Source organism: Paramormyrops kingsleyae, chromosome 18 (assembly GCF_048594095.1).
Source record: "Paramormyrops kingsleyae isolate MSU_618 chromosome 18, PKINGS_0.4, whole genome shotgun sequence".
NCBI lineage: Eukaryota > Metazoa > Chordata > Actinopteri > Osteoglossiformes > Mormyridae > Paramormyrops > Paramormyrops kingsleyae.
The window spans coordinates 23262152-23288965 of NC_132814.1; the positions used below are offsets into that span (position 1 = coordinate 23262152).

The window sequence follows — 26814 nt, forward strand, 5'->3', positions numbered from 1 at the left end:
ATCCATGCAGGGAGCAGAAATATAAAGTACAGACATTTTATGGGTTCCACTGAAATAAAGGTAGCTGATTATGAGAAAGATCTCGGTGTGTATGTTGATGCTTCCATGTCCCACTCTTGCCAGTGTGGGGAAGCAATAAAAAAGGCCAATAGAATGTTGGGTTATATCTCTAGGTGTGTGGAGTTTAAGTCAAGGGAGGTGATGCTACGATTATATAATTCCTTGGCAAGACCCCACCTAGAATATTGTGTGCAGGTTTGGTCACCATACCTTAAGAAGGACATTGCTGCCTTAGAAAAGGTGCAACGGAGGGCTACGAGAATGATTCCTGGTCTTAGAGGAATGTTTTATGAGGAGAGGTTAGCTGAACTGAATCTGTTTAGCCTTGAGCAAAGGAGACTAAGGGGGGACATGATCCAGGTCTATAAGATTCTAACAGGTCTGGATGCTGTTCAGCCAAATGGCTACTTCAATATTAGTTTAAATCAGGGGTTTCCAACTCCGGTCCTGGAGAGCTACCGTCCAGTAGGTTTTCTATCATACCTGGCTTCTGATGAGCCACAGCTGTTCTCAGGTAAACACCAGGAGCAGGTGTGGCTCATCAGAAGCCAAGTGGGACAGAAAACCTGCTGGATAGTAGCTCTCCTGGACCGGAGTTGGAGACCCCTGGTTTAAATACTAGAACTCATGGTCATAAATGGAAATTAGCGGGAGAACATTTTAAACTGCATTTGAAAAAACACTTCTTTACACAGCGTGTAGTTAAAGCATGGAATAGTCTTCCTGTTAGTGTAGCGCAAGCTAAAACCCTGGGTTCCTTTAAATCAGAGCTAGGTAAGATTTTAACGACTGAGCTATTAGTTAAGTTTTCCCCAAACAAGCCTGATGGGCCGAATGGCCTCCTCACGTTTGTAAATTTCTTATGTTCAAACCCCTCCTCAGGGGCACCTCCACCATTCCATGTAGTTATTAAATTTCATCAGTTAATTAGTTAAAAAAGTTAATGAGATATTGATCAGCTCTGTGAGGTGTGCTAGCGGTCAAGTAAAAAAATTCATGGCTGTTTTGGAGGGTTGCTGAAAATACAGGGCTGATTTTAGCAGAAGTTTTGAAATGGTTAAGTAACACACTTTGACTGCCATAACATCATAGTTTTACATCAACACGAAGATCATTTAAACATCAGTTTGGCTGCATAAGACTTTTGCACAGTACTGTGTATATGTTTTTTTTGTATATGTCTACTGTTCATGTATGTACTGTATGTTGGTGCGTGTGTATGTATGTATAAAATCTACTAACAAAAAGAACAGTGCAATGTGATATTTGTTAATGTGTGTTTGGTGTGTTTTCCTGTTTTCTTTGTGCTGATGCGCAGTAACGTTACGGAGAACCACCAGCAGGTGGTGTGCATTAGATGGGAAGCGGGGAATCTTAGAAAGAAATTTCTCAGTTATTGGAATGTCTCACAGCTAAGGAAAAAAACATGGTTTAAATAGTGAATGTTTGCTGGCTGCAAGCAGTTAACAGAAACTGCACATTATAGATGCAATAAATGTTTTTTTGCTGTTTTCTGTGTAATATGAAAGTGAACCTTGGAGTGAGAAATCGCATAAAGATAGAGAAACCTAAAGATAGTGTCTCCCACCCGCCCTGGTTCTGTTTTCTTGCTGCCCATGGGCAGTCCAGATTGCAGTCTATCACGTCAGTGCTAATTAGGTGCAGATCCTCTCTGCCGAACGGCAGGGAACGACAAACGCACAGTCTAACCTAACTGTGTGGGCCAAGCAGAGCTGACAGGCAGCCAAGAGAACTTTTCTCGCTGGAGCCAGTTCAACATGGTGGAAAGAGCTTACAATCATAAATACATTCTTGCAGTTTTAAACATGTACCAGCGCCCTTAGAAGGAATGTTATTGCTCAGTATTTCTGTCTACTGGCTTTCTTAATGAACTGTAAACGTAAGATTTCACTCTAGCTGTAGTAAGTTCAGTTTCCACATTTTACACCTTCCCTGTTTCCACCAATGCGGTGCCGGAACCGGTGCCGGGGTTCTTCCCAGTCCGGAACTGGCTCTGCGCGTGTTTCCAGGCCGCTGTGCTCATGCAGCTGCCTTTAACCATGCTTTTTTTTACAACAGAAGGCAAAGCTACTCCATGTCGTGCTTTATGTTTTTAAAATACTTCTATGTTCCAACAGCCTCATACTGAAAAATGGCTAAATCAGGCATGCCAAAATTATACATAATGGAATGGTCTGACCTTTCTTGCTTTACACATAATTTCTGATACTTTTGAGCTACAAATGTCAGTGTAACTGTGTTAATAGCTGTTTGGTAATTACATGCACATACTGTACCAATTACAAATCCAATTACATGATCATTATAGCTTAAAGGTTTGAGTATTCTGTCCAGTTTTACTCTTTGAAAGCTACATAAATCAAAAAAGTTCACTTTCAGGGTATCATTAATATATCTTTGAAATTTGTTTAATTTTGAATGTTCAGGATAAATGTTCCTTGATCGTTGAATGTTGTCATTTTAGACCGTTAATTCTTAGTCTTATTGTCAATAGTCTTAATTACATGCTATATATAGTATATAAAATAGATTTTAGGATTTCTTTTCTCTTAATTCTGCAGTACTTAGAATGTATATTTATTTCTGTTTATTTTAATATTGGCTTTTTCCCTAACTGCAGTATATGTATTTTAATAGATTTGTAAAATGACTTGATCTGTCTGAAGAGATCAAATGAACCTATGTACTGAAAAAGTGATTTTGTGTTTTAGGAGAAAAAAAAGAAGTTTGAGAAAGAAAGCGAGAAATATTATTCTGTGTTGGACAAACATTTAAACTTATCATCCAAAAAAAAGGAAACTCACTTACAAGAGGTGAGTTAATATTGGTTTTGTACTGTGGATGTTACTTATTTTACTACATTACATTATTCTCAATGAGCAGATGATTTGGTAACACCTTAGGGGACAAAAGTAACTTAGTAACTCAGTTACTAAATATAAATCATGAACAAATATAGTAACTGCATGAAATACGTGAACCGTTATGATTGATTAATGAACGAACATGGGATCAGTACATAACTCACACTTTTAGGTTCTGTATTAATTAAGTAAGAGTGTACTAGTATATTATTTGTAACCCCATCAAGTAATATGTTACCAATACTTATTTAAAATAACATAAAAGGGACTAAATCTGGTGACCTGAAAATCATCCATCGACCGCCTTTGCTTACTACATCCAGAACAGGACACCAAATCCCATGTTATATTTGTATATTTATACTTACAAAATAGTCTTATCCAAACAGATAAACATTCCCACGAAATGTAAACATACCAGCAAATGCTACGGAATATAGAATTTAATTATACTTACTGAAAAGTCTGTGGAATCCTGATCGACCTGTTTAGTAAACATGTAGGCACAGAGAACATTAAAAATGAGGAAATCTGAGTTTCTCTTCATTTTGATGAGATTCTTGCAGCACTTCTGATTAAATTATTGGTGGGCAAACTGACTTAAAAGATCTAAAAATATTTCTAGTCTGTCAAGGGAAGAACTAAGCAGGCGCCTAGAATGAAACTTTTAAAGTGACCTCAGACATCACTGATGCTACACCAGTCGTTTTCGTTAAGTAAGCCTGAGCAGAATTGCAGGGTAAATAGCAGCACAGGGAATGTTGCCCACCTTGTATACAGGCACCATCCTATTTTACTTTTATTAAGACTCTCTATGGTTTCCCTCCCATTTCACCTTCCTGACTTTATTGGCTTGGTCAAATTTCAGGCTGATGAGCAGCTTGACAAAGAGAGGTTAAACTTTTACGAGTCCTCAGTGGAGTATGTCTACCAGATCCAACAGGTGCAAGACAGGAAGAAATTCGACGTAGTAGAGCCTGTGAGTACAATAAGTTTTACGTCCCAATTTCAGTGGAGCCTGTCTGTGCCATCTGTTATCTATGTATGGATAAAACTACACAGATGACTTGAAAGAAATGTGCAATCTGCAATGCAGGTTTTAGCTTTCCTCCAGAGTCTTCTGACACTGAATAACCTCACCTTTGAGACAACTCAAGACTTCATGCCATACAAGCAGGAGCTGCAGCTCAGTCTGCAAAATGTGAGTACTTATTATTAATGGGTTGCAGTATTTGGGGAAAAAAAAAACTTCTTTAGCTCAAGTGCTGTCTGACATCCTCTGAATCAATATGTCTCTCAGACAAGGAACCACTTTGAAAGCACCCGTGAAGAGATGGAGGAGCTCATGAAGAGAATGAAAGGCTCTCCTCAGATGTGCAAAATTCCCAGCCAGCCCACCATTGAAGGCTACCTGTACTCACAGGAGAAATGTAATCATTTCACAAATGTCCTCAGCAGACCAGCCAATTTATTTTTCATATTTTACAACTCTTGAAATTTAATCATCTGCATATTTCTCTCATCTTGGTTCAATTCCAGTATAATCGTTCTAATTGTTGAACAGCAATAAATAACACTTGTACAAGGTATTGCTCTGTAAACTGGACAGGCAAATGCTCTTGTTTTTTAGTTCTGTAGTGTAGATTTCAGGATCCTTATTCCCATTAATTATATGTAATTCTTCATGTATGTTTAAGGGGCTCTGGGCATTACATGGGTGAAATATTACTGCAAGTATTACAAAGAGAACAAGCTACTCATTATGATCCCTGTAGAGCAGAAGCCTGTTACCAAACAGGTAAGTTATTGAATTATAATATTTATTTTTAAATATTCATAATTACATTTAATGATGGAAATGTGATATCATTCATTCAGGATGCCTTTTTTTGGTTCCTCACAAGCACAAATATTTTTTTTCCCTGCTAGATTTTGGAAGTTTCTGTCATAATGGATGTTTCTAGCTTTCTTAATTGAAATATTTTAAAATTCTTTTCTGCAATACTATTCCTGTTCTTTCATTACTCCTTACAGGGCCCCGTGGAGTTGAAGCTTAAATTGTGCATCAGACGCAGGAGTGAGTCCACAGACAAACGTTTCTGCTTCGATATAGAAACGTGCGAAAGGTGAAATTGCATTCCCCTATAAAATGTTTATCAATGTGATAAAATGTCTAATCAGCCAGGTATTTGCTGTTGCCTCCTCTTTGCAGATCTGATAGATTATTCATTTCATTCCATCGCTTCTAGAACATGACATAATATGAAACATTTTAATGATGGCACCTCATTAAGCCTGGAGGCTTATGTAGATATATATTATACAGTACTGTGCGAAAGTCTTAAAAGTGTTCAAATAGACTTCACTTAGGTGTAAAACTATGATATTATGTCTGTCATAGTGCCATGTTAGCCATTTCAAAACCTCTTCTCAAGTCACCCGAATATTTGTAGCCACTGTCACATATACCCTTTGACCCCTAGTACACCTGGAGTAAGACTAATCAGCACATCACTGAGTTATTTAACTAATTAAGTTAATTAATTGAGCTGGTGGTGAAATGTAATACATCCATGGAATGGCTGAGGTGCCCCTGAAGAGAGGTTTGGGAACTGAAGCCGTGTTCATCTAACCATGCAGTTTGTGAAAGGAAGACATTCTTGTTAGTCTTTATTGGGATACTGTGCGTATAATCTGGGCACGTCACCAGTATGCACTGCTGAAATACTTAAGGTTCATTCACGCAGTGGTGAAATTTAATTTTCATTGTATAAGGCATCGTAGAGGTGGTACTGTATGATGGAGGGCGGTTTGGTTGCAAAAGAAAATAATAGAAGCATTATTTGGAGGTGCAGTGAGTTTGAAAATGCTTAATTGTACAGTGCAGTCCATAAGTATTTGGACAGCAACACTTTTAAAAAAAAATTTGTTTGGCTCTTTATACCGTCAAAATGGATTTGAAATGAAACACTCAGTATGCCTGAGTATTTTATTTCAAACCTCAGAACCAAAATAATAAAAAATGTGTCGCTGACCAAATACATGAGGACTACACTGTATATTTTAAAATGTATGTATTTTGTATTTAAATTTTACAAATTACACAACCTGCTAGCGAAATAAAATTTGATGGTAGGGTGAATTATTTATGTTGATATTTGTATTTAACAGAGCAGCATAAGAAGTGTTTGCTACAGTAAACTGGGTAATACATACAAAGGATGTGAATTGCAGTCTGTAAAGCCTTTTTCCCACTAGTGTGCAGTGCTGGGACTGGCTCAACATTAAAGCCAGATTCTTGGTATTTTTCCCATCCCTGTATGTGTGCCAATCCAGAGAAAAAAGCAGTAAAATTTTCAGATTGGTTCAATACCTGGAACCATTTGTGCAGAGGTTGTATTTTATGGTTGCCAAATGCAGTGGTTTCATGCATTTTACACCTTGAGTACAGAAATCACATAATTTTTTTTGGCAGACGTATATATCGCCTTAGCCTGTAGCTGTGGTAGTGTCAGTGAGGTATATGGTTACATGAAAAGAGTTTGTTTGAGGGGGCACTCATGCACGCTGGGGGGAGACAGGTGGGAAATGGAGGGGCTATGTGAATCCCGATGGTCCCTTAACTAATTCTCCCCAACAGTATGTCCCTGTATGTAACTTTATTGCTTATTTCTGTTGCTATCTATTGGCGTTTTGATGTTATGTGTGACATTAGTGTTACAACCCAAAAGCTCAAAGGGAAGCAACATAAAACAGACACAAGAAACAAAGTTGACTGAAAGGTATTTATCGAATCAAAAACAAGTAGAAACAAATGAGGGGAAAGCAAATGGGGACAATCGGCATATACTGCTGAGAGAGAGGGAGAGAGAGAGAGAAGGAGGGTTGTGGCCAGGATTTAAAGGCCGTTCACACCTGTGGGTAACGAGTGTTTGCAGATGAGTCTCCTACCTGGAGAGGGAGAGAGTCACACACACAGACACATACAACACAGACACAACACAGACACACACACAACACAGACACACACACAGACACACACACAACAAAGACACACACACAACACAGACACACACACAACACAGACACAACACAGACGCACACACAACACAGACACACACACAGACACACACACAACAAAGACACACACACAACACAGACACACACACAACACAGACACAACACAGACGCACACACAACACAGACACACACACAACACAGACACACACACAGACATACACACAACAAAGACACACACACACACAGACACACACACAACAAAGACACACACACAACACAGACACAGACACAACACAGACACACATACAACACAGACACACACATAACACAGACACACATACAAGGCCTGTAACAATTAGTGACCGGTTGAAATAATATATGCAAATGGACTCTTTATAAATGTATAAGAAGGTGGCATGCTGGCTCAGTGATTACCAGGGTTGTCTTGCACCTTTTTGGCTGTAGGTTTGATTACTGCTCCCATCTTTCTCTGTGCTAAATCATTATTTTCCCCCTGTGGATTCCCTTGTTCCCACAGGATCAGAAAGTGTGTGTGTCTGTGTGAGAGAGAGAGAGAGACCTTGTGACCAGTGATAAACTGGCATTTTGCCCAGAGTGTCCCTTGCCTCAGGTTCACTGTGACCCTTTCCTTGATAAGCAGTTTTGGAAGAGGGGTACATGTATACAGTACATGTTTGATGGAGATGGGGTACATGTATACAGTACATGTTTGTAGAAGAGGGGTACATGTATACAGTACATATTTGTGGAAGAGGGGTACATGTATACAGTACATGTTTGTTGGAGAAGGGGTACATGTATACAGTACATGATTGTGGAAGAGGGGTACATGTATACAGTACATGATTGTGAAAGAGGGGTACATGTATACAGTACATGATTGTGGAAGAGGGGTACATGTATACAGTACATGTTTGTGGAAGAGGGGTACATGTATACTGTACATGTTTGTGGAAGAGGGGTACATGTATACAGTACATGTTTGTGGAAGAGGGGTACATGTATACTGTACATGTTTGTGGAAGAGGGGTACATGTATACAGTACATGATTGTGGAAGAGGGGTACATGTATACAGTGCATGATTGTGGAAGAGGGGTACATGTATACAGTACATGATTGTGGAAGAGGGGTACATGTATACAGTACATGATTGTGGAAGAGGGGTACATGTATACAGTACATGTTTGTGGAAGAGGGGTACATGTATACAGTGCATGATTGTGGAAGAGGGGTACATGTATACAGTACATGTTTGTGGAAGAGGGGTACATGTATACAGTACATGTTTGTGGAAGAGGGGTACATGTATACAGTGCATGATTGTGGAAGAGGGGTACATGTATACTGTACATGTTTGTGGAAGAGGGGTACATGTATACAGTACATGTTTGTGGAAGAGGGGTACATGTATACAGTGCATGATTGTGGAAGAGGGGTACATGTATACAGTACATGATTGTGGAAGAGGGGTACATGTATACAGTGCATGATTGTGGAAGAGGGGTACATGTATACTGTACATGTTTGTGGAAGAGGGGTACATGTATACAGTACATGATTGTGGAAGAGGGGTACATGTATACAGTACATGTTTGTGGAAGAGGGGTACATGTATACTGTACATGTTTGTGGAAGAGGGGTACATGTATACCGTACATGTTTGTGGAAGAGGGGTACATGTATACAGTGCATGATTGTGGAAGAGGGGTACATGTATACAGTACATGATTGTGGAAGAGGGGTACATGTATACAGTACATGATTGTGGAAGAGGGGTACATGTATACAGTACATGATTGTGGAAGAGGGGTACATGTATACAGTGCATGATTGTGGAAGAGGGGTACATGTATACAGTACATGATTGTGGAAGAGGGGTACATGTACTGTATACAGTACATGTTTGTGGAAGAGGGGTACATGTATACAGTACATGTTTGTGGAAGAGGGGTACATGTATACAGTACATGATTGTGGAAGAGGGGTACATGTATACAGTACATGATTGTGGAAGAGGGGTACATGTATACAGTACATGATTGTGGAAGAGGGGTACATGTATACAGTACATGTTTGTGGAAGAGGGGTACATGTATACAGTGCATGATTGTGGAAGAGGGGTACATGTACTGTATACAGTACATGTTTGTGGAAGAGGGGTACATGTATACAGTACATATTTGTGGAAGAGGGGTACATGTATACAGTACATGATTGTGGAAGAGGGGTACATGTACTGTATACAGTACATGTTTGTGGAAGAGGGGTACATGTATACAGTACATGATTGTGTACATATTGAAATCGTGTGATGGGTTGCCACCCTGTTCTGGGTGATGCCCTGCCTTGCACCTGTTGTTACCAAGAGGCGCTGCATTTGATAAGCAGGTATAGAAGATGGATGGATGGATATTTGAATGGTATAGTTGTATATAATCAGTATGATAATTGTTTATATTTTCGTGTATGAGATTTACTTTTTGTTTTAAAAAAATTAAACAAGGTCAACATTGTCTCAAGGTAACTAGCTGTAGAAATACAAGCTGAACTTTTACAGTCATTTAGAAGGATATTTTTTTAATGTGCCTGCAAATAGATCTACTGGCAGTTGAAAAAACAAGCAACAAAAAAAACATGGTTGTGCGTTTTTGTTTACATTTTTTTACCCTTCCTGCAAAATATTTTTTACAGGAAATTAAAAACTTGATAAGAAATAGGCCATTTTGCATGCTTGCAGGGCTGGATGTAGGTTAAGTTGGATGCCGATAGGGGGGCAGGCCGAATTGTTGCGCCCTCTTCTGTCTAAATGCAGTTACGGCTAGGGAAAGATTAGGCAGCCTAATAATAATTTGAGGTATTTTGTGATTCATTATTTCCACATTTCAAATCATTATAAATTTGTACTGCAAGTTATTGTTGCACGATATATCGCTCCATGCCTAATACATGGTTAAGAAGGGATATCCTTTTGTTACAGAATTTATTATAATTTATATATAATCTATTTATATTTTTATTGTCCTCTTAGTCAGAGGGGATTGTAATACCTTTTTGTGAGTGATAAGGGGCCCTGTAAAATGTTTTATTTGATGCCCATCATCAAGCTGGAAAGCACATATACGTTAAAAGTTGTCATATATCAAGGCTTGTGCTGCAAAACGAACATAAAAGTAAACTTTAGTTGTACCTCTGGTAATAGCTGTGCTTTCTGTTATTGTTTGTGCAGAACTGCACCAGTTACACTCCAAGCCCTTTCTGAGGCGAATAGGAAGCTGTGGATGGAGGCAATGGATGGAAAAGAACCTGTATGTTTTATCATTATTATTATTATTATATATTTTTTTTAAATCCCAGTGTCATTTCGTTATGAGACTTTAATGGTGGCCCAGTGTGAATGTTTTTTTTTTCATCAGCTATCCTGTAGAATTTGTAATGATGCATTACATGCATTACAATTAATTAGATAATTAAAAATGAATTGCCTGAAAAAGTCTCATCCAACTGGTCATTGTATTCCTTTGCTGTTCATTAAATGTATTACGTCTTACATTGTATTCTCATTCCAGATATATCATTCACCAATTCAAAAGCAAGCTGAGAGTATGTATTGTTGACACCTGATTTTAAAAGAGTATATATGACACTAAATGTTTCACATTATTCATTTGTTTCTTCAGTGTCATTCTAAACTTACTGTACATATAAATTGCAGCATATAACACTCTTTGTATTGGAATATATGTTTTATAGTGGAGCTCAATGAAGTTGGATTCAAGTTTGTCAGGAAGTGCATTAATTTTGTTGAAATGAAAGGTAGGGTCATTTAAACTTTATTTTAACTGGCGTTATTGACAGCTAAATGTTATAATCTAGTCATTTTAATCCAGTGTTTTTATCCCATTCATGTTAGCCTTATGTGTTTTTATCCTGTTGTACGTTAGCCTCTGTGTGAAGTTCTAAATGGAACTTCAACTCAGTCTTCTGTTTCATCTAAGCATTCTGGAATACTCTGATGTTTATGCTTTTAAAAACTTTTAAAACAAATATTTATCATCCAGATTTACTACACATTTACAGAGTATATGTGTTATGATTGTACTTGGAGGGAAATGCATCTTTGGAGTTGTAATATGTCACAGTTCTGCAATGAACTTCAGAAATGTTGAATTTCTTTTAGGTATGGCTGTTTCTTCTCTCTCTCTGTCTCTCTCTCTCTCTCTTACGCTTTCATTTTGATTAAATGGCAAGACATATAATCTTTATTTAATTTGGCCCTAACTAGTCTCTAGTAAAACATCATTCTTCAGTGCTTTGCTGCAATGTGGTAATACTTGCCAGCTGAAGGAGAGAGCAAAATCTTTCGTTTGCAAATGCTACAAAGAAAAGCTACTGCAAATTTATTTGACTATTCTGTCTTTGAGCACAGGCTATAAATTTCTGCTGGCTAAAATGTCTTTTAAGACATTTTTTTTCTTCCCTCTCTTTATCAGGGCTTACCCAAGAGGGTGTCTACAGAACAGTTGGTAGCAATATCCAAGTGCAAAAAGTTTTAAATTCCTTTTTTGGTAAGGAAATCATTCAGCTCACAACTGTACATGCTCATTAGCAGACCAAAAGACACTAGGGAGAACACCACTGATGCTTTGGTGTTGGTAGTTGAAGAATTACATTGTATATACACACACCAATGAGCCACAACATTATAACATCCCGCGCGTGAAGCAAAAATGCTGACTATCTAGAAAAAAAGGCGTGTGTCAAAGACTGGGATATATTAGACGGTAAGCTATTCAGCATTCATAGTCCAGGGAGTGAAAAAAGACCACACGGGTGTTCAACGGCCTGAAGTTGTTGATGCGGGATATATTTGTTTTACTCTCAGATAAAGATTGCACTTTAAAAATGTCCATCTTTATTAAGTCTGATGGACAATTAAGGAAGTTACAACCGATGCACAAAAATGTTTTTAGTAACTGGACACACAAAACTTTAAATTCCTTACGGTAAGGAATAAATTAAGCCTGAGTAAGACAGAGAGAGGTAATGTGCTCACGCTGATGCAACGCGTTGCTGCACCCAGCACACGACAAACCACCTCAGGGATGAGAACCTGCATGCAGCCATGTGGCTGGTGACACCACACTAGTCCGAATGGAATAGAACAGTGTCAGTTTTTTCCAGTGGCTGCAGTGCCAATCCTGCCACCAACCGCCAAATTTTCCCTGTTAGTTGGAGGACCTCCTTGCAGGGCTGGAAGTAGATTAACTTCATACCCAGGATGAAGCAATTGCAGGTTAAGGGCCTCGCTCAAGGGTCCAACAGAGTAGAATCACTCCTGGCATTCGTGGGACTCAACCTTGCAACCGGCACAGATTCCTAGCCTAAGAGCCACTGCTCTGCCCTCAAACCTGAGTAACTATCATTTAAAAATAAGTATAATTTGTTAACAATTTAATTCATTTATATCAATCCGTTATTAGTGCTAGCCTTCAATAAAGTTTTTTTCCGCAAAAATTCCATTGCAATTTTGAAAGTATGAACTTTGTATAAAATAAATACTACTGGTATTTTGCACATTGTAACCCATGTTCATGAAAAGGTGGGGCAAAACACAAAATGGTTTTACATGTATACTAATATAGCCTTCTAAGCTTAGTTTAGAAGTGTTATTATCAAAATCATGTGAATTAATAGCTAAATAACTCAGTAGGTCATTTGATTTGAGTGTCACTTTGGGGGGCAGTCGTGGTTCATTGGGTTAGAATGCTTTACCTATGATCGGAATGTCATTGGTTTAAATTGCATGGTCGGAGTGATGTCACTTCTGGCCTTTTACCAAGGCCCTTAACCCCCAGTTACTCCTGGCACTGGCTGACCCTGTTTTCTAAATTGTATCTCGCTTTGGATAAAAGCTAAATCAATGACTGTAACTTCTACCTAATAGATCCAAAATGCCCAGGAGATTTGGATTTCAACAGTGGTGACTGGGATGTAAACACCATCACAAGCTCCATGAAGTTCTACCTCAGGTGTGTACCCTGCTCCTGCATCTTCTACAAAAAACGTAATGATACATACAATACACACAAATTTAGTTCGTTTCTATGCACTGCGTTTATTATGCAGTTGTTTAGTTCAGTAGGTTAGGCATCCAAGCATGTGTCCAGAAGGTTGTGGTGTCGAATCCTGAGGCTGGCAGAATAATCATGCCAGTTAAGCTTTGAGTGAGACCCTTAACCCTCACTGATCTTGGGGTGCCGAATACTGACTGACCTTGGTGTCTGACTCCAAGTCTTCCTCATTTGTAATTTTATTTGGACAGTAGCTGATGCCAAATAAAGGTAATGTTATAACGTAATGAGGTGCAGCATTCCATCCATCTTTAAATTGTTTGTCCAGCAGAACATCACAGGGAGGCTGCTGGAGGCAATCAAAGGAAGCATAGGGTATAGAGCAAGATCTTATAGGGTACATGCTTGCACATTACTGGAAAATACGGTACAAAGCAAGATCTCATAGGGTACATACTTACACACTACTGGAAAATAGGGTACAGAGCAAGGTCTCATAGGGTACATACTTACACACTACTGGAAAATACGGTACAAAGCAAGATCTCATAGGGTACATACTTATAAACTACTGGAAAATAGGGTACAGAGCAAGATCTCATAGGGTACATACTTACACACTACTGAAAAATACAGTACAAAGCAAGATCTCATAGGGTACATACTTACACACTACTGGAAAATAGGGTACAGAGCAAGATCTCATAGGGTACATACTTACACACTACTGGAAATTTACAGACCCAATATAGGGTTTTCCTCCTGCACAAATGGGGCATAGAATGCAAAAATGAATATGCAAATAGAGTAAATTGCACATACATAGAATCGGAGGCAGGAAAAGTGCTCAGCCCTGCGCCAACATGCCATCATTGCTATGTATTTATTCACAAAAGAGGCGACCACGATATCCAAGAAATCCATCATGCTACGTAATAAGCTGTTCATCCAGCCAACACTGTATGCTGGCTTTTAATGTGAAGGTGGGTAATCTTGTTGCTATGGCTCGGCGCCACTGTGTTCACTCTCTGTCTCCAAGAGCAGGAGTCCATGGTGAGACTCTTTCTTTCAAGGGCAGCGTTTTATCTGCATGAACCCAGCCTTTCTGATTTGGACTAAATCGGAGGGATTCCATGAGGTGTCTGGTTTCAGCTGTCCTAGGCAGCCCTAAGACGCTACCAGATCTAATGCTTTTCTCATCTGTAGGCTCACTAAATTACATTGAAAGCTGATGTTCCAGTTCCAGTTACACATAGTTACACATAATTTTGGTAGGGATGTGCAAACTAGTGTCCTTGAGATTTTGTAGATGGGGTTTTGCTTAATAAATAACAACACTGTATAAACTTAATTTGTTGAGGATAGTCACAGAAGTGGATTTATAAATAAGCATTTCTAAAATCACAAGCCTTCACTGGGCTGTGTCCCACCTTCAGTCAGTCTATGCTTGACTTCCTGCTTTGCTTTCGTTTTGTTTTTGTTATCGTTGTGCAATGTTTTTGTGCTGAATTTGGTTATTCCACACCCACAGCAGCATGATAACTTTCAAATGTGAACTTCGGGAATGTAGATATCACAGCAATAGAATACAGTTAATTAGGAGTGGGTGATATGGGCAAAATTTTTGGTTAGACTTATAATCCACCATATAAATTTAAAACAAATATATAAATATAAAACATAAGTTTTTTTTTGTTTACAAACCAACCAAGCTGGAATGTGTATAGTAATGTTTATGAACCATTTTATGGTTAATTGGAAGAATGGATGGATGGATGGACTCTGAGCATTTTTACAAGGTTATATATAACACTTTAATGTGATTATTGAACAGTATAAGTTTTGGGAATAACATCTTTCCTATTTCATTGACGGCAAACTTAAATATTTTTTACCTTGGGGATGTCACAACTGAGAAAATCACACTAGGCAATATATCACTAGCCTGCGAAGTGATACAAGAACACTGATGACATAAAACTGGACATATCAACTACAGAACATTTTCTGACACCTTTTGTAAGCAAATATTAACGGTGTATGTGCTCGACCAACGCATGTTCTTTAGCACTAATACAGCAGCTGCATGTTTTTTATATTCCCTGGAATAAAAAACACTATTATCTTGAAATTTCTCTACCAAGCTGACCTGTTTTCATAGTGTTAGGATGTTTGGAAATGTAATGAATATTTATTAGTATTAATATTATGATATTTATTGAATTTATGTCCCCAAGTGTGACCCTGAACTTCAGAAGATAGATGTATTATTATTTTAAATATTTATATTATACAAATTTCATCAGTTTTGTAAAGGGAGTATATAAAAAGAAAATTTATTTTCTTTTTTTTGTATTAATAATACATACTGTACGCATTTGAATCATGCAGTTGTGTTTAGCACTGTTCCATCCATTGACATTTTTTATGTATTTTAGGCCTGCCTATCATGGTAATCATAGGCCTGAAAGCAGGGAACATTCTGGAAAGACCCTGGTCCATTATAAGACTTTTCCTAATACACAGAGTCTATTTGCTAAGCAAAATTCTATATGTACATGAAAGATGCTTGGCAGTTGGTGTGAGTGTACAGTCATCTTGAATGTTGAAAAGCTTCATGTCACTTTTCCTTAGTCTGCCCCTTGTCTTGATCCAAATGTATTCAAATATAATTAGTGTGCATTGCTGTTGAAAGGTCTGTATAACTGTCTCTAAGCACATCATCATTCTTCATGCGAAGGTTTCTTTGGCTTTGTGATTTTACAGCTGACCAATGTACTTTTCAAATGCATTTCCACGTGAAATTGTCAGTCTCACTTATAACAAGTAAATACAGAGCAAGAAACACAATTCTTGTTTTGCAAGATTGGATGTAAGAAAGATGGAGCTGATATTTTGCACATTATTGCGATTTGAATGATTGATTGTAATATTTGTATGACCCCTGTAATGGGTGGATGATGTATGGATCATTTTAGGTTTTGGTTTAATTGAAAGTACAAGTGAAATCAGTGCCTCTCGCCTGTTATTCTTTTGACAATAAACAAGGTATAGCTTCTATTGCACTTTCACTCTACGGGGCTAGGTAAAATTTGTTTTCCACCAATTCCGTGACCAAAGATATGAGACTGGATTTTGTAGGGTGTCAGAATGGTAGAGAACATCTCAGTTGGAGGGTGCAGGTTATCTAGATCCTTCTATTCTCTAGGAATCCTACTATGCATATTCACTTTGAATTCTGTGGAGAACAGGGATTTCATCATTACTCAATCAATTTCACAAAACAATATACTTGAATCAGTGGGATTTACTCAAAGGTGGTGCTTGACAAAAACAGAAAACAAATTATATTCATATGTGTAATTGGAGTTCATGTATTACTAGTGTGGCATGAGGTAATAACTAATAAACTGATAAAGCTAATAAAAAATTCATTATAAATTGAAATGGGTTCATAATGTGCTATTTGCCTCATTAGTGTGAATAGTAAGTAAAGTTAATACATTGTATATCACAAATAATAAAGCAGTATGAATCAATGGTGATTGGTGATCTGAAAATGTATATATCTGTTTATATAGTTGTTTGTTACAGGAGTCTGAAAAAAAAAATATATATATATCTGTTTGTATATTTGTTTGTTACAGGAACCTCGCTGAACCTCTGATGACCTTCAATCTCAACAGAGAACTTATTTTAGCTGCAAGTAAGACTGTGTAACTTCACTTACTCTGCCACTGGAACACCTATTTAAAAGAAAAAAAGTGAAAAAGAAAAGCATATTTATATCTAGTAACAAAACAGCAATTGTCCAGATTTTTTATGTCACTGTCATAGAAGGAAGAATCCTGTGTTGTAAGGAGACATTTTTGTGATGCATATGTTGTTACATGTAATTTGCACTATTGTATGATATATGCTAATTGTAGCATGGCAATAGTATGTCTACTAAGCCTAATGATTTTCTGAAATATGGATGTTTCTTTTACTATTTGTCTGAGCAAAGCAAATAGTATCAGGTGAAGTATAAGATACTAAAGTTGAATTTTACTCTCGTATTATTTACAGGCTAAAAATGCAATCATGAAATATGGGACTGTGAAATGACTGTTGATGCAGGCCATTCTGTTTTAAATTTCTGTTTGAAATTAAAAAGGACCACATCCATTATTTTGCTTCCAGCAAAGCATGTGGTAACTGTTTGATTTACTTTTTTGTTTTAGGTTGAGTAAACAGGCCAAAAACATTTTCAGTACTTTCTGTCCCTGTAATTTCATTTGAATGTTTGAATTTGCATCTCCTATTCCTTTTTATTTCAGGTGAATACTTTTTGTAAACGTGCTAGTAATGAGGCCAGATATTTACATTGATGTTAGTCCTAATTAAAATACTCAAGGTCAACTGTATTAACTACAGCTACCAAAAACCCTATTATTTTTTATTTTATTTATTTATTTTGAAATATTTATATATTTACTAGTTTGAGGTTAAAAGTATAAAAAGCAAAGATCACATTGTTAATGGAGGTTTTTCACTTAAAAGTATATGAGGCTTGAAAAAAATATTTTTAGCTGTAGTACATGAGGCGAGATCATTATTTTTATTTTTGAAATATAGTTGCATATCCTGTATATCATATTTCTGTTCCATTTTAAATCTGTTCTATTAATAGACCATGGAACAAAAGGAAAGTGATATGTTTGATTCCTATATGTTTTGATTGACAACAGGTTCCAGTAATACCTTTCAATCAGTGGCTTCATAAAGAGGATTAGCCTTTGGTTTAAGGCACAGCTGGAGATACTTGTACAGTATTCAGTTACAAAATACAATGAACAGTCATTCTTTGAAATATAAAAAGAAACTCGTGCAATATTAAATGCACATAGTCAAGTCAATTTAAAGATGTTTATGAAATTAAGTATGTATTTTTTTCTGTTTCAATTTGTAGAATCGGAAAATCTTGACTATCGGCTTGGTGCCATTCACTCGCTCATCTATAAACTGCCGGATAAGAACAGGGAGATGCTGGCTCTTCTTATTCGACACCTAGTCAGGTATGTGCAGATGCTTCTGCCTGCCTGCCATGATTCCATGACTTCACATAGCTGAAATTCTGCCGTAGCTTTTTTCTGGCTAATGGACTGTTATGTTTGCCTAGATTTCGTTCTCATAAAATTACACTCCTGACTAATTTTGTCATCGGGAAATGAATTAAGGAATTTAACATGGATGGAAACTAATGTATTCTAATAACAGTGCAAATGCTACCTATATATTTTTCTCTTATCAAGGAGGTAAATTTAACTGTATTTTACAAATTTTAGTCCTTTCAGAACTTCATCCTTTATCCATAAAACAGTGTGCATCACATGTATTCTGATCATTCTGCTGTAGTCTGGCAGTTGAACATACTAGATTTCCAGGAGCTTGAGGTCATTTCGATTGTGTAGCTTGCCGTCGCATAATCGTGTCTTTTTTTTATCCTTAGTGCATGCAGCTACAGCAGAGAGAACCTGATGACTCCGTCCAACATGGGGGTGATTTTTGGGCCCACCCTCATGAGGGCTGAGGAGGATACCGTGGCTGCCATGCTCGACATCAAGTTCCAGAACATCGTAATTGAGATCCTTATTGAAGACTATGAGAAGGTGATTTACTGGGGAAAATTGCACATTGTCTGGCTGGGCCAGGACAAAAAACATTGCATTAGCCTTACATATGTCAAAGAAGCAGAGTTCAGGAACAAAACTATATGACAGCTGTTTCAGTGTCAGCACAAAGGAAAACAAGCAAACAAAACTAGTATTGGGTCTATACCTACACCTGCAATGGCGTATACGAATCAAGCTCTGGGTTAATTTGCTTTAATCTTGGAGCAAAAAAGAACTTTTTCATATATGACAGGTAATATGGATGAATGTGAACTTTACCATTCTTTTCCCAACCGCTGGAGGTCCCTGCTCCCCAATAAACCTGGAGACATATTGGGGGGAAATTCAGTGAAGTACCTTGCTTATCACTACAGAAGGACAGAAAAATATTTAGGAATCTGATGACCACTATTGTGTCAGCTGAAGTCTGAGTCCATGACTTATGTCCATGACACTAGCAAGGGAGAAACTAGAGCTCAATGAGAAGAACACAAAGCTTTTCTTCAGATTGCCAGAAGATTCTTGGATGGTTCTAAAGACTTCTGGAATATTGTTCTGTGGAATGATAAATCAAAAGTGTAACTCTTGACAACATTAGCCACAGTAAGAACCCCCTATCACTGGTCAAGCATGGTTGTGGTTTGGTGATGTTTCATTGGTAAACTAGGCAATTTGCCTCACTGAAGGAACTGTGAATTATGCTCAAAATTAGGCATGTAACGATGAATTGCATATCGGTTAAAAATTGATGTAAATGTATGACGATCTTAAATCGGCGGTGTGGCAGCATTTTAGCTTTCCGGTAATCACAAACGAAATGAAAAGATTTCTAAAGGAAACTGGAAGGACATCTTTCCATGAGTTCAGGTTGAAGCACAGCTAGGTCAGAATGCAAGACGATGATCCCAGACCAAATATCCAAAGTTCGAAATCTAATGGAGAGTTAATGAAATGCTTTGGTCTAGTCAGGTCTTGCCTATTGAGTTCTAACAGGACCTGATCAATCATTCAAGCTCAAAGATCCATTAATGCTGAACAGATGCAGTTCTACATGGTAGTGTGGGCTAAAGTTCCACCAAAGAAATGAGACTGATCAAACGATGTAAGAAGCATTTGTTTCCAACCATTAAAGCTACAAGAGAAATATCCAGTTGTTTAATATGGGTGGCGACAATTACTTATTCAAATAAGCTGTTAGGAAGCCCACTGCTTTTTTTACTCTATAAAGTGATTATCAGTTTTTTGCATAATTTTTTTGCTTCGTTTTTATGTTTAGCTTCCGTTCATTTTTTTGTATTTGAACATTTCAATATCTATATTTAACAGTGCTGTCGTTCAGTGTGTCTATCATGACCTCATAACCTTTAATGCTGTATTAATTTTATTTGCAGATTTTCAGTGCTGCACCGGAGGAAAGTTCGGCCCCGCCCCTGCCTCCTCCCCGGGTCAACCCACGGAAGCGTCAGCCAATCACTATTTCAAAGCGTCCTCCTCGACCACGCCCAGCCAACAATCATAGCCTTTTTGACATCCCTGATGGTGTGTACCAGGTTTAGAAATGCAAATTTGTAGCACAAAATTGTAGAGGTCAGTTATTTCAGGAGGGTTGTGATGGAGGTTTGCTTTTTGAAATTTCAGTGGGTTTGGGAAACATTTTATTAACCTGATCACAAATGTGTTGTCTGCAGTTGAAATGACACTGAACAGCAGTAGGTCACAAGAGGTGGAGATGGAGGCTGAACCCCAAATCAGTCCAGTGCCCTTCCAACGGACCAAGCTGGCCAATTACAGTCCTCATGTCAGTGGAAGAGAGACGGCACCAAAGCACCCCCTGAAGCCCGTACCAAATATCCGGCTTGACCTGCACTCTGCTTCGGAAGTTGCTAAAATGGTCTCGAGATTACAAGATACTGTTCATAGACCAGAAATTGCAACGTCAGTTGTTAACACAGCCATCACAGTCAACAGATCCTCATCTTTCCAGAGCAGAAGGTCTCCTTCTAAGGAAGGTAGCTTAGCAGCATTTTATGTTGAATGACCAAGTTATGAACCTAAAGGATTGTTGGAGTCTCTATATTGTGTTTAAATTTTAGTTAAACCTAATTTTTCAAGGTGACTCCTATGTCCCCGATTTCAGGCAATACCAATGGTATAACCAAAGTCAGGGGCCAACCAGAGCGTCATCCCATCTGTAGACCCCCCATGAGACCACCTGACCCTCCTGTCCAATGTCCAGCACTTCAAAAATCTCCAAACTCACCAACCACTGAGGCAACTTCAGCTTCTTAGTAAGTAACTCTTGCATTATCAGTGGGTGAGCAATGGACTGGGGCATATAGGCAGGCAGGCAATATAATCTATAATCCAGTGAAAAACGAGAGCAGCTAAAATAAACCCTTGATGTTATCTGTCTTACTTATGAATGGAAATATAGTACTTGTTTGACCCACCGAAAGTTTGGTTCAGTGGTGCACACCTCCAGGGCTTGGTGTTTATTCCCTACCTTTGTCTATGTGGAGTTTGGGCCGGTGTGGCTCTGCAGATTACGACTCAGTGTTCTGGTTCCAATCCCATGGTCGGCAGAGTGATTTTACTGTTGGCCCCCTGAGCAAGGCCCTCAAATCCAGCTGCTTCAGGGACGGACTGACCTTGCTTTCTCAATTGTATGGCACTTTGGATATATACTTAAAGTTATACAATTGACATATTTCCTGAACTATTGATCTAATGATAACACTTAATTTACATATGTAAAACAACTGCTTCATAAATTAATGCCAAATACAGTTTTTCATAGTGAGGTTGTTAGTGACACAAACTTGCAAATTAGTTCCTGGTAAAAAAGTATAAAGTTGACCCCTCTAGGTGAAAAATGACTTAAAATGTTGCATTTAGTGTACAAAGGTTTATAATGTCCTGTCTATTCACAGCACTCAGAAGTCTGAAATTCTGGAATTGTTAGTGCGATAACTCAAAAAGTATTCGATGGATGTTATTACTGCGTCACTAAAACATTATATGGATGAAGTTCTGGTTCCAAATTGAGACAAATCACACTGAAATTGAAGCAGCAGTGCTGTGTGGGAGCAAAGGAAGGAAATGGAGGCTGCAGAATATACTTGTAACTGAAAGTATTTGATTGTAGAGTGGAGGATGTGGGACTGGATGGAGGGTGGGGTGACAGGGCTGTTCGGATAAAACATTGTTTTCCTTCTGACAGCAGCTAGTTTTAATAGTCAGGACCCTGTGAAGGAAATATCTTACACAAAGTTACCAGTCAGTTCAAATTACTTTAATGCAAGTTTCTGAACACATCAAAGCTAAAAGTGATTATCTGATACTGCAATACTAAAACATCAGTGTGTTCATCCTGTTACAGAAAACGTTACAGATAATTTATGCCATTGTAGTTGCCAATTATGTATGGCTAGCTAATACCATGAAAATAAACTTCATTTGTGTTCTCTGTTAGAAATATAGAGTTAATAAGCTTCCTAGACAATTAGTTCAGCAGAGATCATACTTGTGAAATATGCCTGCAATAAATACTATGCTTTAGAATGTAAAAATAGATAAATCAGTGTTATTGTGGGCAGGTAGGATTACTGACCCTGGTTTAGAAGTGAATTTTTGTATTGGTCTGAAAAACATTTAGTCCAGTCAAAACAATAGACTTTGCCAACAGTAATTATCATTTGTCACTAGTTTGAAAATGCCAATACATTTTTTTTCTTCCCTAGTGTTGCTTCAAAAGCCAAATTTTTTGAAAATGCTTCAAGGCAAAACAGGAGGTATGTGAACTGTAATCAGAGATTTTAAAGAAAAAAGTGCGGAGCCAAAATAAGAATGAAGATCTTCAAATGTGGGCTGGGAATAAAATGAAAGACAAAGTGGTGCTCAACCCCCCCCCCCCCCCCCCACACACAATATTCTTTGGAATTCATACAAAATAGATGCATGGGCATAATAATGAAATAGAAAAACTCAACTACAAAAGTTGATGTTCCCTCTGGGGGAAATTGCTTCATAAATGACATTGCAGCTTAAAAAAATACATTATCTTCTACTCCTACTGTTTATTTCTTACTCTACAATTTATGATAAACAAAATTAAATACTTAGAATTATGTAGGTTCCTGTTGTCATCCTCAATTACAATAGTGAATAAATAAATTCACTCTTCTCTCAGAGATATTTTGTTTTTTCTGTGGTATTTGCTCATTTTTAAATCATGCAACAAGTAATTAGGAAAAAGGTTTATACACATATACAATGGATTGCCGATGCAAATAACAAATTAGTTTTAAGCGTGACTAATATAAATGTTTTGTCATTGTGTATTGATTTTGTTTTCTTCCTTTTTTATTTTGGTGTGCTTCAGTGCAGGGAATTCACAATCATCATCAGCTTTGTTGAACACAAAAGACGAGGTACGCTTGCTGTGTGAGACATTTTTGCTGCTGTACGCTTGCTGTGTGAGACATTTTTGCTGCTGATGTCTGTATAGGCAGCTTCTTGTATGTTTGCGTCTGAAACATGGATGCTGTTCACCTGTCGAAAAAGCCATGTGACTGTGATGCCGTTTTTCTGATGTATGCTTCATTTCGTTGTTTGTCAGTACATTCATTGTTTAAAGTAGACAACATATTTCTAACATACCGCATATTGCAATTGATACATAAAAATGAGTAATGAATGCTGTACTTTATACATTAAGAATTGTCTGGGTTAATTATGATATTTCCCTCATAACACTATAAAAAACAATGAAACCAAGTGTACCATTCTGCATACTCTTCGCTGCAAAGAAATAGCTGGACGCACGTAGAATACCTGCTTCGTCCTTCGCTGTTTTGCACCAGTTGTACCAATGAGTAATAAACAAGCTCAATTCCAGTCAACTTTACTCTTTAAAACCTAGTGGTGTTTGGCTGCATTTGTGGTTGCATTCTTCCCTGTTAAAACTAATGACGATACTTCTTTTTCTTTAGAGTTCAAAATGAAGACTCTGCGAGACCTGCTTCAGTCACCTCCAGCTTCACTGCTGAACTTTTGGGACCAGGATTTTGAGAACCAGCAGGATATACACTTAGCAACTGAGCGTGTTGCCCATCAGTCATCCTGCGGTTTATATCATTCTGCAGAGACATGTTTACAACTGGTGCTTTTTTTATGATAAAAAAATGATACGGTATATAAGGGATGTCATTTGACGAGCACAGCAGCATTCTGAAAACCATTTTAATCGTGACAATACATGATCCTGTTTAAACTGAAAATCTGTCCATTGTGTGTGGATTGACATTCAAGGGAAATGTTCTGTAGATGACATTGGTTTCTATGCCACTTACATGCAGATGAAGACTGTTGAACTGTATTATATTTCTTAGCTTTTCAATTAATGTAACACTGTACCTTTAAAAAAACGTGACAATGAGATCATAGTGTGCAATTGGTTTCTTTTACGAAATTTATAATGACTATGGATGGCAGACTACAAAGGAAACACAGTCCCTGTGCACTACAGTAGGTGTGCCTATGGCAAGTGGTATTGATCTGAATCTCCCATGTAGGGGCTCTCCTTTTATTCAGCGCCACCTGTGGTGCCGAATCCCTGTTCTTCTAAATATCCAGATTGTTGCAACTGAAAACTTGCTCCCAAGTTTATTTCATTTACCATTAGAACTTCTCAGAACAAAAAACACTCCAGTTTAAAGAAATCAGTAAAACGTTTCTCGATCAGTTGAACTCTTGGGAAATTAGAGTACAGATTTGAATACCTGTAATTAGTTCTATAGCAGTACAGAGATGGTTGAGGCATAGTAGTTGGATATTCACTTGTACTTTACATTACATAAGGACATTTTCCATCTGATTCTTCTCCAGATTCTCTCTCATTGGCACTGGTATCTCTCTCCAGATTGCTTCAGGAATAAATTTCCTGAAACCGACATCTGTATAATCTGCTTCTCTTTTTTTTAACCTTTTCTCAATTAGAGTTTGTTGAATAAATTAAGCGCTTTTTGGCTTCCTGTTTATGTGCAAATCTAAACACAATACATTTCCAGTTGTTAATCCCATTTAAATTTGCTGTTTTGGTGTTGTTGTTGTTTTTTTTTTGGTTGATGTCAAATTAACCATTAGTACACTACCTAATTCAAATATATGATGCTATAATATTGTGGTTATTGATTTTATCGGAATTACACCAGATAATTTGTGCATCTTCCTCAGCACCAAAAACTTACTGAATGGGCAGTGCATTGCTCGGCTGACTAAGCCACCCTGCCTGTGATCAGAAGATTATTGGTTCCAGCCTCGGCAGGACAGTCACATGACTGTAGGCCCCTGAGCAAGGCCCTTAATCCCCAGCTCCGGTGGTGTGGCCCACTCTCTGATCCTGCACTGTGACCCCCCCCCCTCCCCCCCCCCCATGCTTGCTCTCACCTGCATATGCGTCTGTGTGTCTCATGGAGAGCAAGATGAGGTAGGTAAAGAGAAGCACTTTAATGTGCCTTCACTCGTGCAAATAAATGGTAAATAAAGGTTCATTTCAGAAAAATATACAATAAGACATTCCACAGCTAAACTAAAAATACAAACATTTTCATATTTCTTAACGTATCTTAAATAATGGAAGATGGATTTAAATTTGAAAACATACTTTTATCACTGATCAATTTTAGCACTATTTTTATACGGATTAGGAAACCTAGACTGATAATAAGCTACTTATAATAGGTGACAAATAGTCTGAGGTACCAGTCAAAAGTCTGGACACACCTGCTGTTAATGCATTTGTCTCTGTTTTAGCCATGTGATTCACCTTATAGTAAAGGCCTCGAGGCAATGAAGTAAGACATATCAAATAATTATTATTAATTCTTATATTTATTATAATGCTATATATATAATAAATTATTATACTCTTCAAAATAGCCGCCTTTTGTTTTGATGCCAGCATTGCAGACTCTTGGCATTCTCTCAACCAGCTTCCAGATGTAGCCGCCCGGAATGCTTCACCGATGGTCCTGATGGAGATCTCACAGGTTCTGGGCACATGTTGGCTATCTGGCTCTTACTCCACCATCAATCTCATCCCAGTCCAGCTCTATAGGCTTTAGGTTGGGGGATTGGGGGAGGGGCAGGTCATCTGTCACCACTCTCCATCTCATGCCTTGATGGTGCAGTATTTACATTAATTTGAGGTGCTTAGGGTCATTCGTTTCTAGAAAAACATGATTTTCAGTAGGTGTCTCCAGATTTTTGACTGGCACTGTATATGCAAAGTGTTTTTAAGATAAAGAATAAATCATGATATAAGTTTCTGTACACCTGTAATTATGTGGCTAAGCATATAGCAGTCTTAAAATGTGTGTTGAATAAATATATTTTAATAGTATTTTGAAAGCCCGTAAGATGGTGATGACAGTTACGGTGTTTTCAGTTATTTCCATAATTTTCACATTTGATTTGGTAAGATAATTTTAAAGTCAGATGGAAATTATTACCTTGCTTGATATAAATCCTAGGGAACTTTGTTAATTAACGCAGGCAAGTAAAATTATACTTTCTTTTCAAATCTCTGCCTTTTTTTTTTGTCTTAGGATGTTAATAAAAAGTAAACATGTTGTATTTGAAACGGTATAAATATGTTTATTTTACTTTATTAATTTCATCTCAAAATCCATTTTAAGGTATTAGATCTGGGATGGTGGAAGTACTGTGACCTTTTTAAAATCTATATTTGAAAACATTCTTCTCTGCTTTAATGGGCACCATCTGCTGATAATGTTATTGTTATAAGTCTACTGAACCATCCTTAAATTTAATATTAACTTTTAAATATCCTTTGAAATATTATTACCCAGGCTACTTCTTATATATCTTTTTACTTTATAACCTATTTCTTTATGCCTCTGTTTTAAAAAAAAAAACTTTATCCAGTGAGCCCAGGATGCACTGGGCAGGTTTATCTAGGGTTTGGCTGGGAAACGATTATCACTCTCACAGGATAGTCTCTTTCACACTAATAAACACACAAAAAATAGACAATTCAAAGACAACAAATCACCTAATCAAATCTCTGTTTTTGGATTGT

At 37.6% G+C, this 26814-nt stretch overlaps 1 protein-coding gene across 1 annotated transcript in view; it reads left to right on the top strand.

Moving 5' to 3' along the window:
- ophn1 (oligophrenin 1) overlaps positions 1-24890 on the top strand; it is a 40023-nt gene extending 15133 nt beyond the window's left edge. The window contains exons 5-24 of the mRNA XM_023834188.2: positions 2793-2894; positions 3814-3924; positions 4042-4146; positions 4246-4375; positions 4643-4743; positions 4980-5071; positions 10215-10293; positions 10555-10588; positions 10739-10801; positions 11479-11553; positions 12933-13017; positions 16707-16765; positions 18011-18116; positions 18551-18710; positions 20105-20252; positions 20402-20722; positions 20851-21001; positions 22454-22504; positions 23095-23143; positions 23705-24890. Of these exons, the coding sequence (XP_023689956.2) occupies positions 2793-2894; positions 3814-3924; positions 4042-4146; positions 4246-4375; positions 4643-4743; positions 4980-5071; positions 10215-10293; positions 10555-10588; positions 10739-10801; positions 11479-11553; positions 12933-13017; positions 16707-16765; positions 18011-18116; positions 18551-18710; positions 20105-20252; positions 20402-20722; positions 20851-21001; positions 22454-22504; positions 23095-23143; positions 23705-23716 (2034 nt within the window). The 3' untranslated portion in view covers positions 23717-24890. The remainder of the gene's footprint in view (positions 1-2792; positions 2895-3813; positions 3925-4041; positions 4147-4245; positions 4376-4642; positions 4744-4979; positions 5072-10214; positions 10294-10554; positions 10589-10738; positions 10802-11478; positions 11554-12932; positions 13018-16706; positions 16766-18010; positions 18117-18550; positions 18711-20104; positions 20253-20401; positions 20723-20850; positions 21002-22453; positions 22505-23094; positions 23144-23704) is intronic.
- The last annotated feature ends 1924 nt before the right edge of the window (positions 24891-26814 follow it).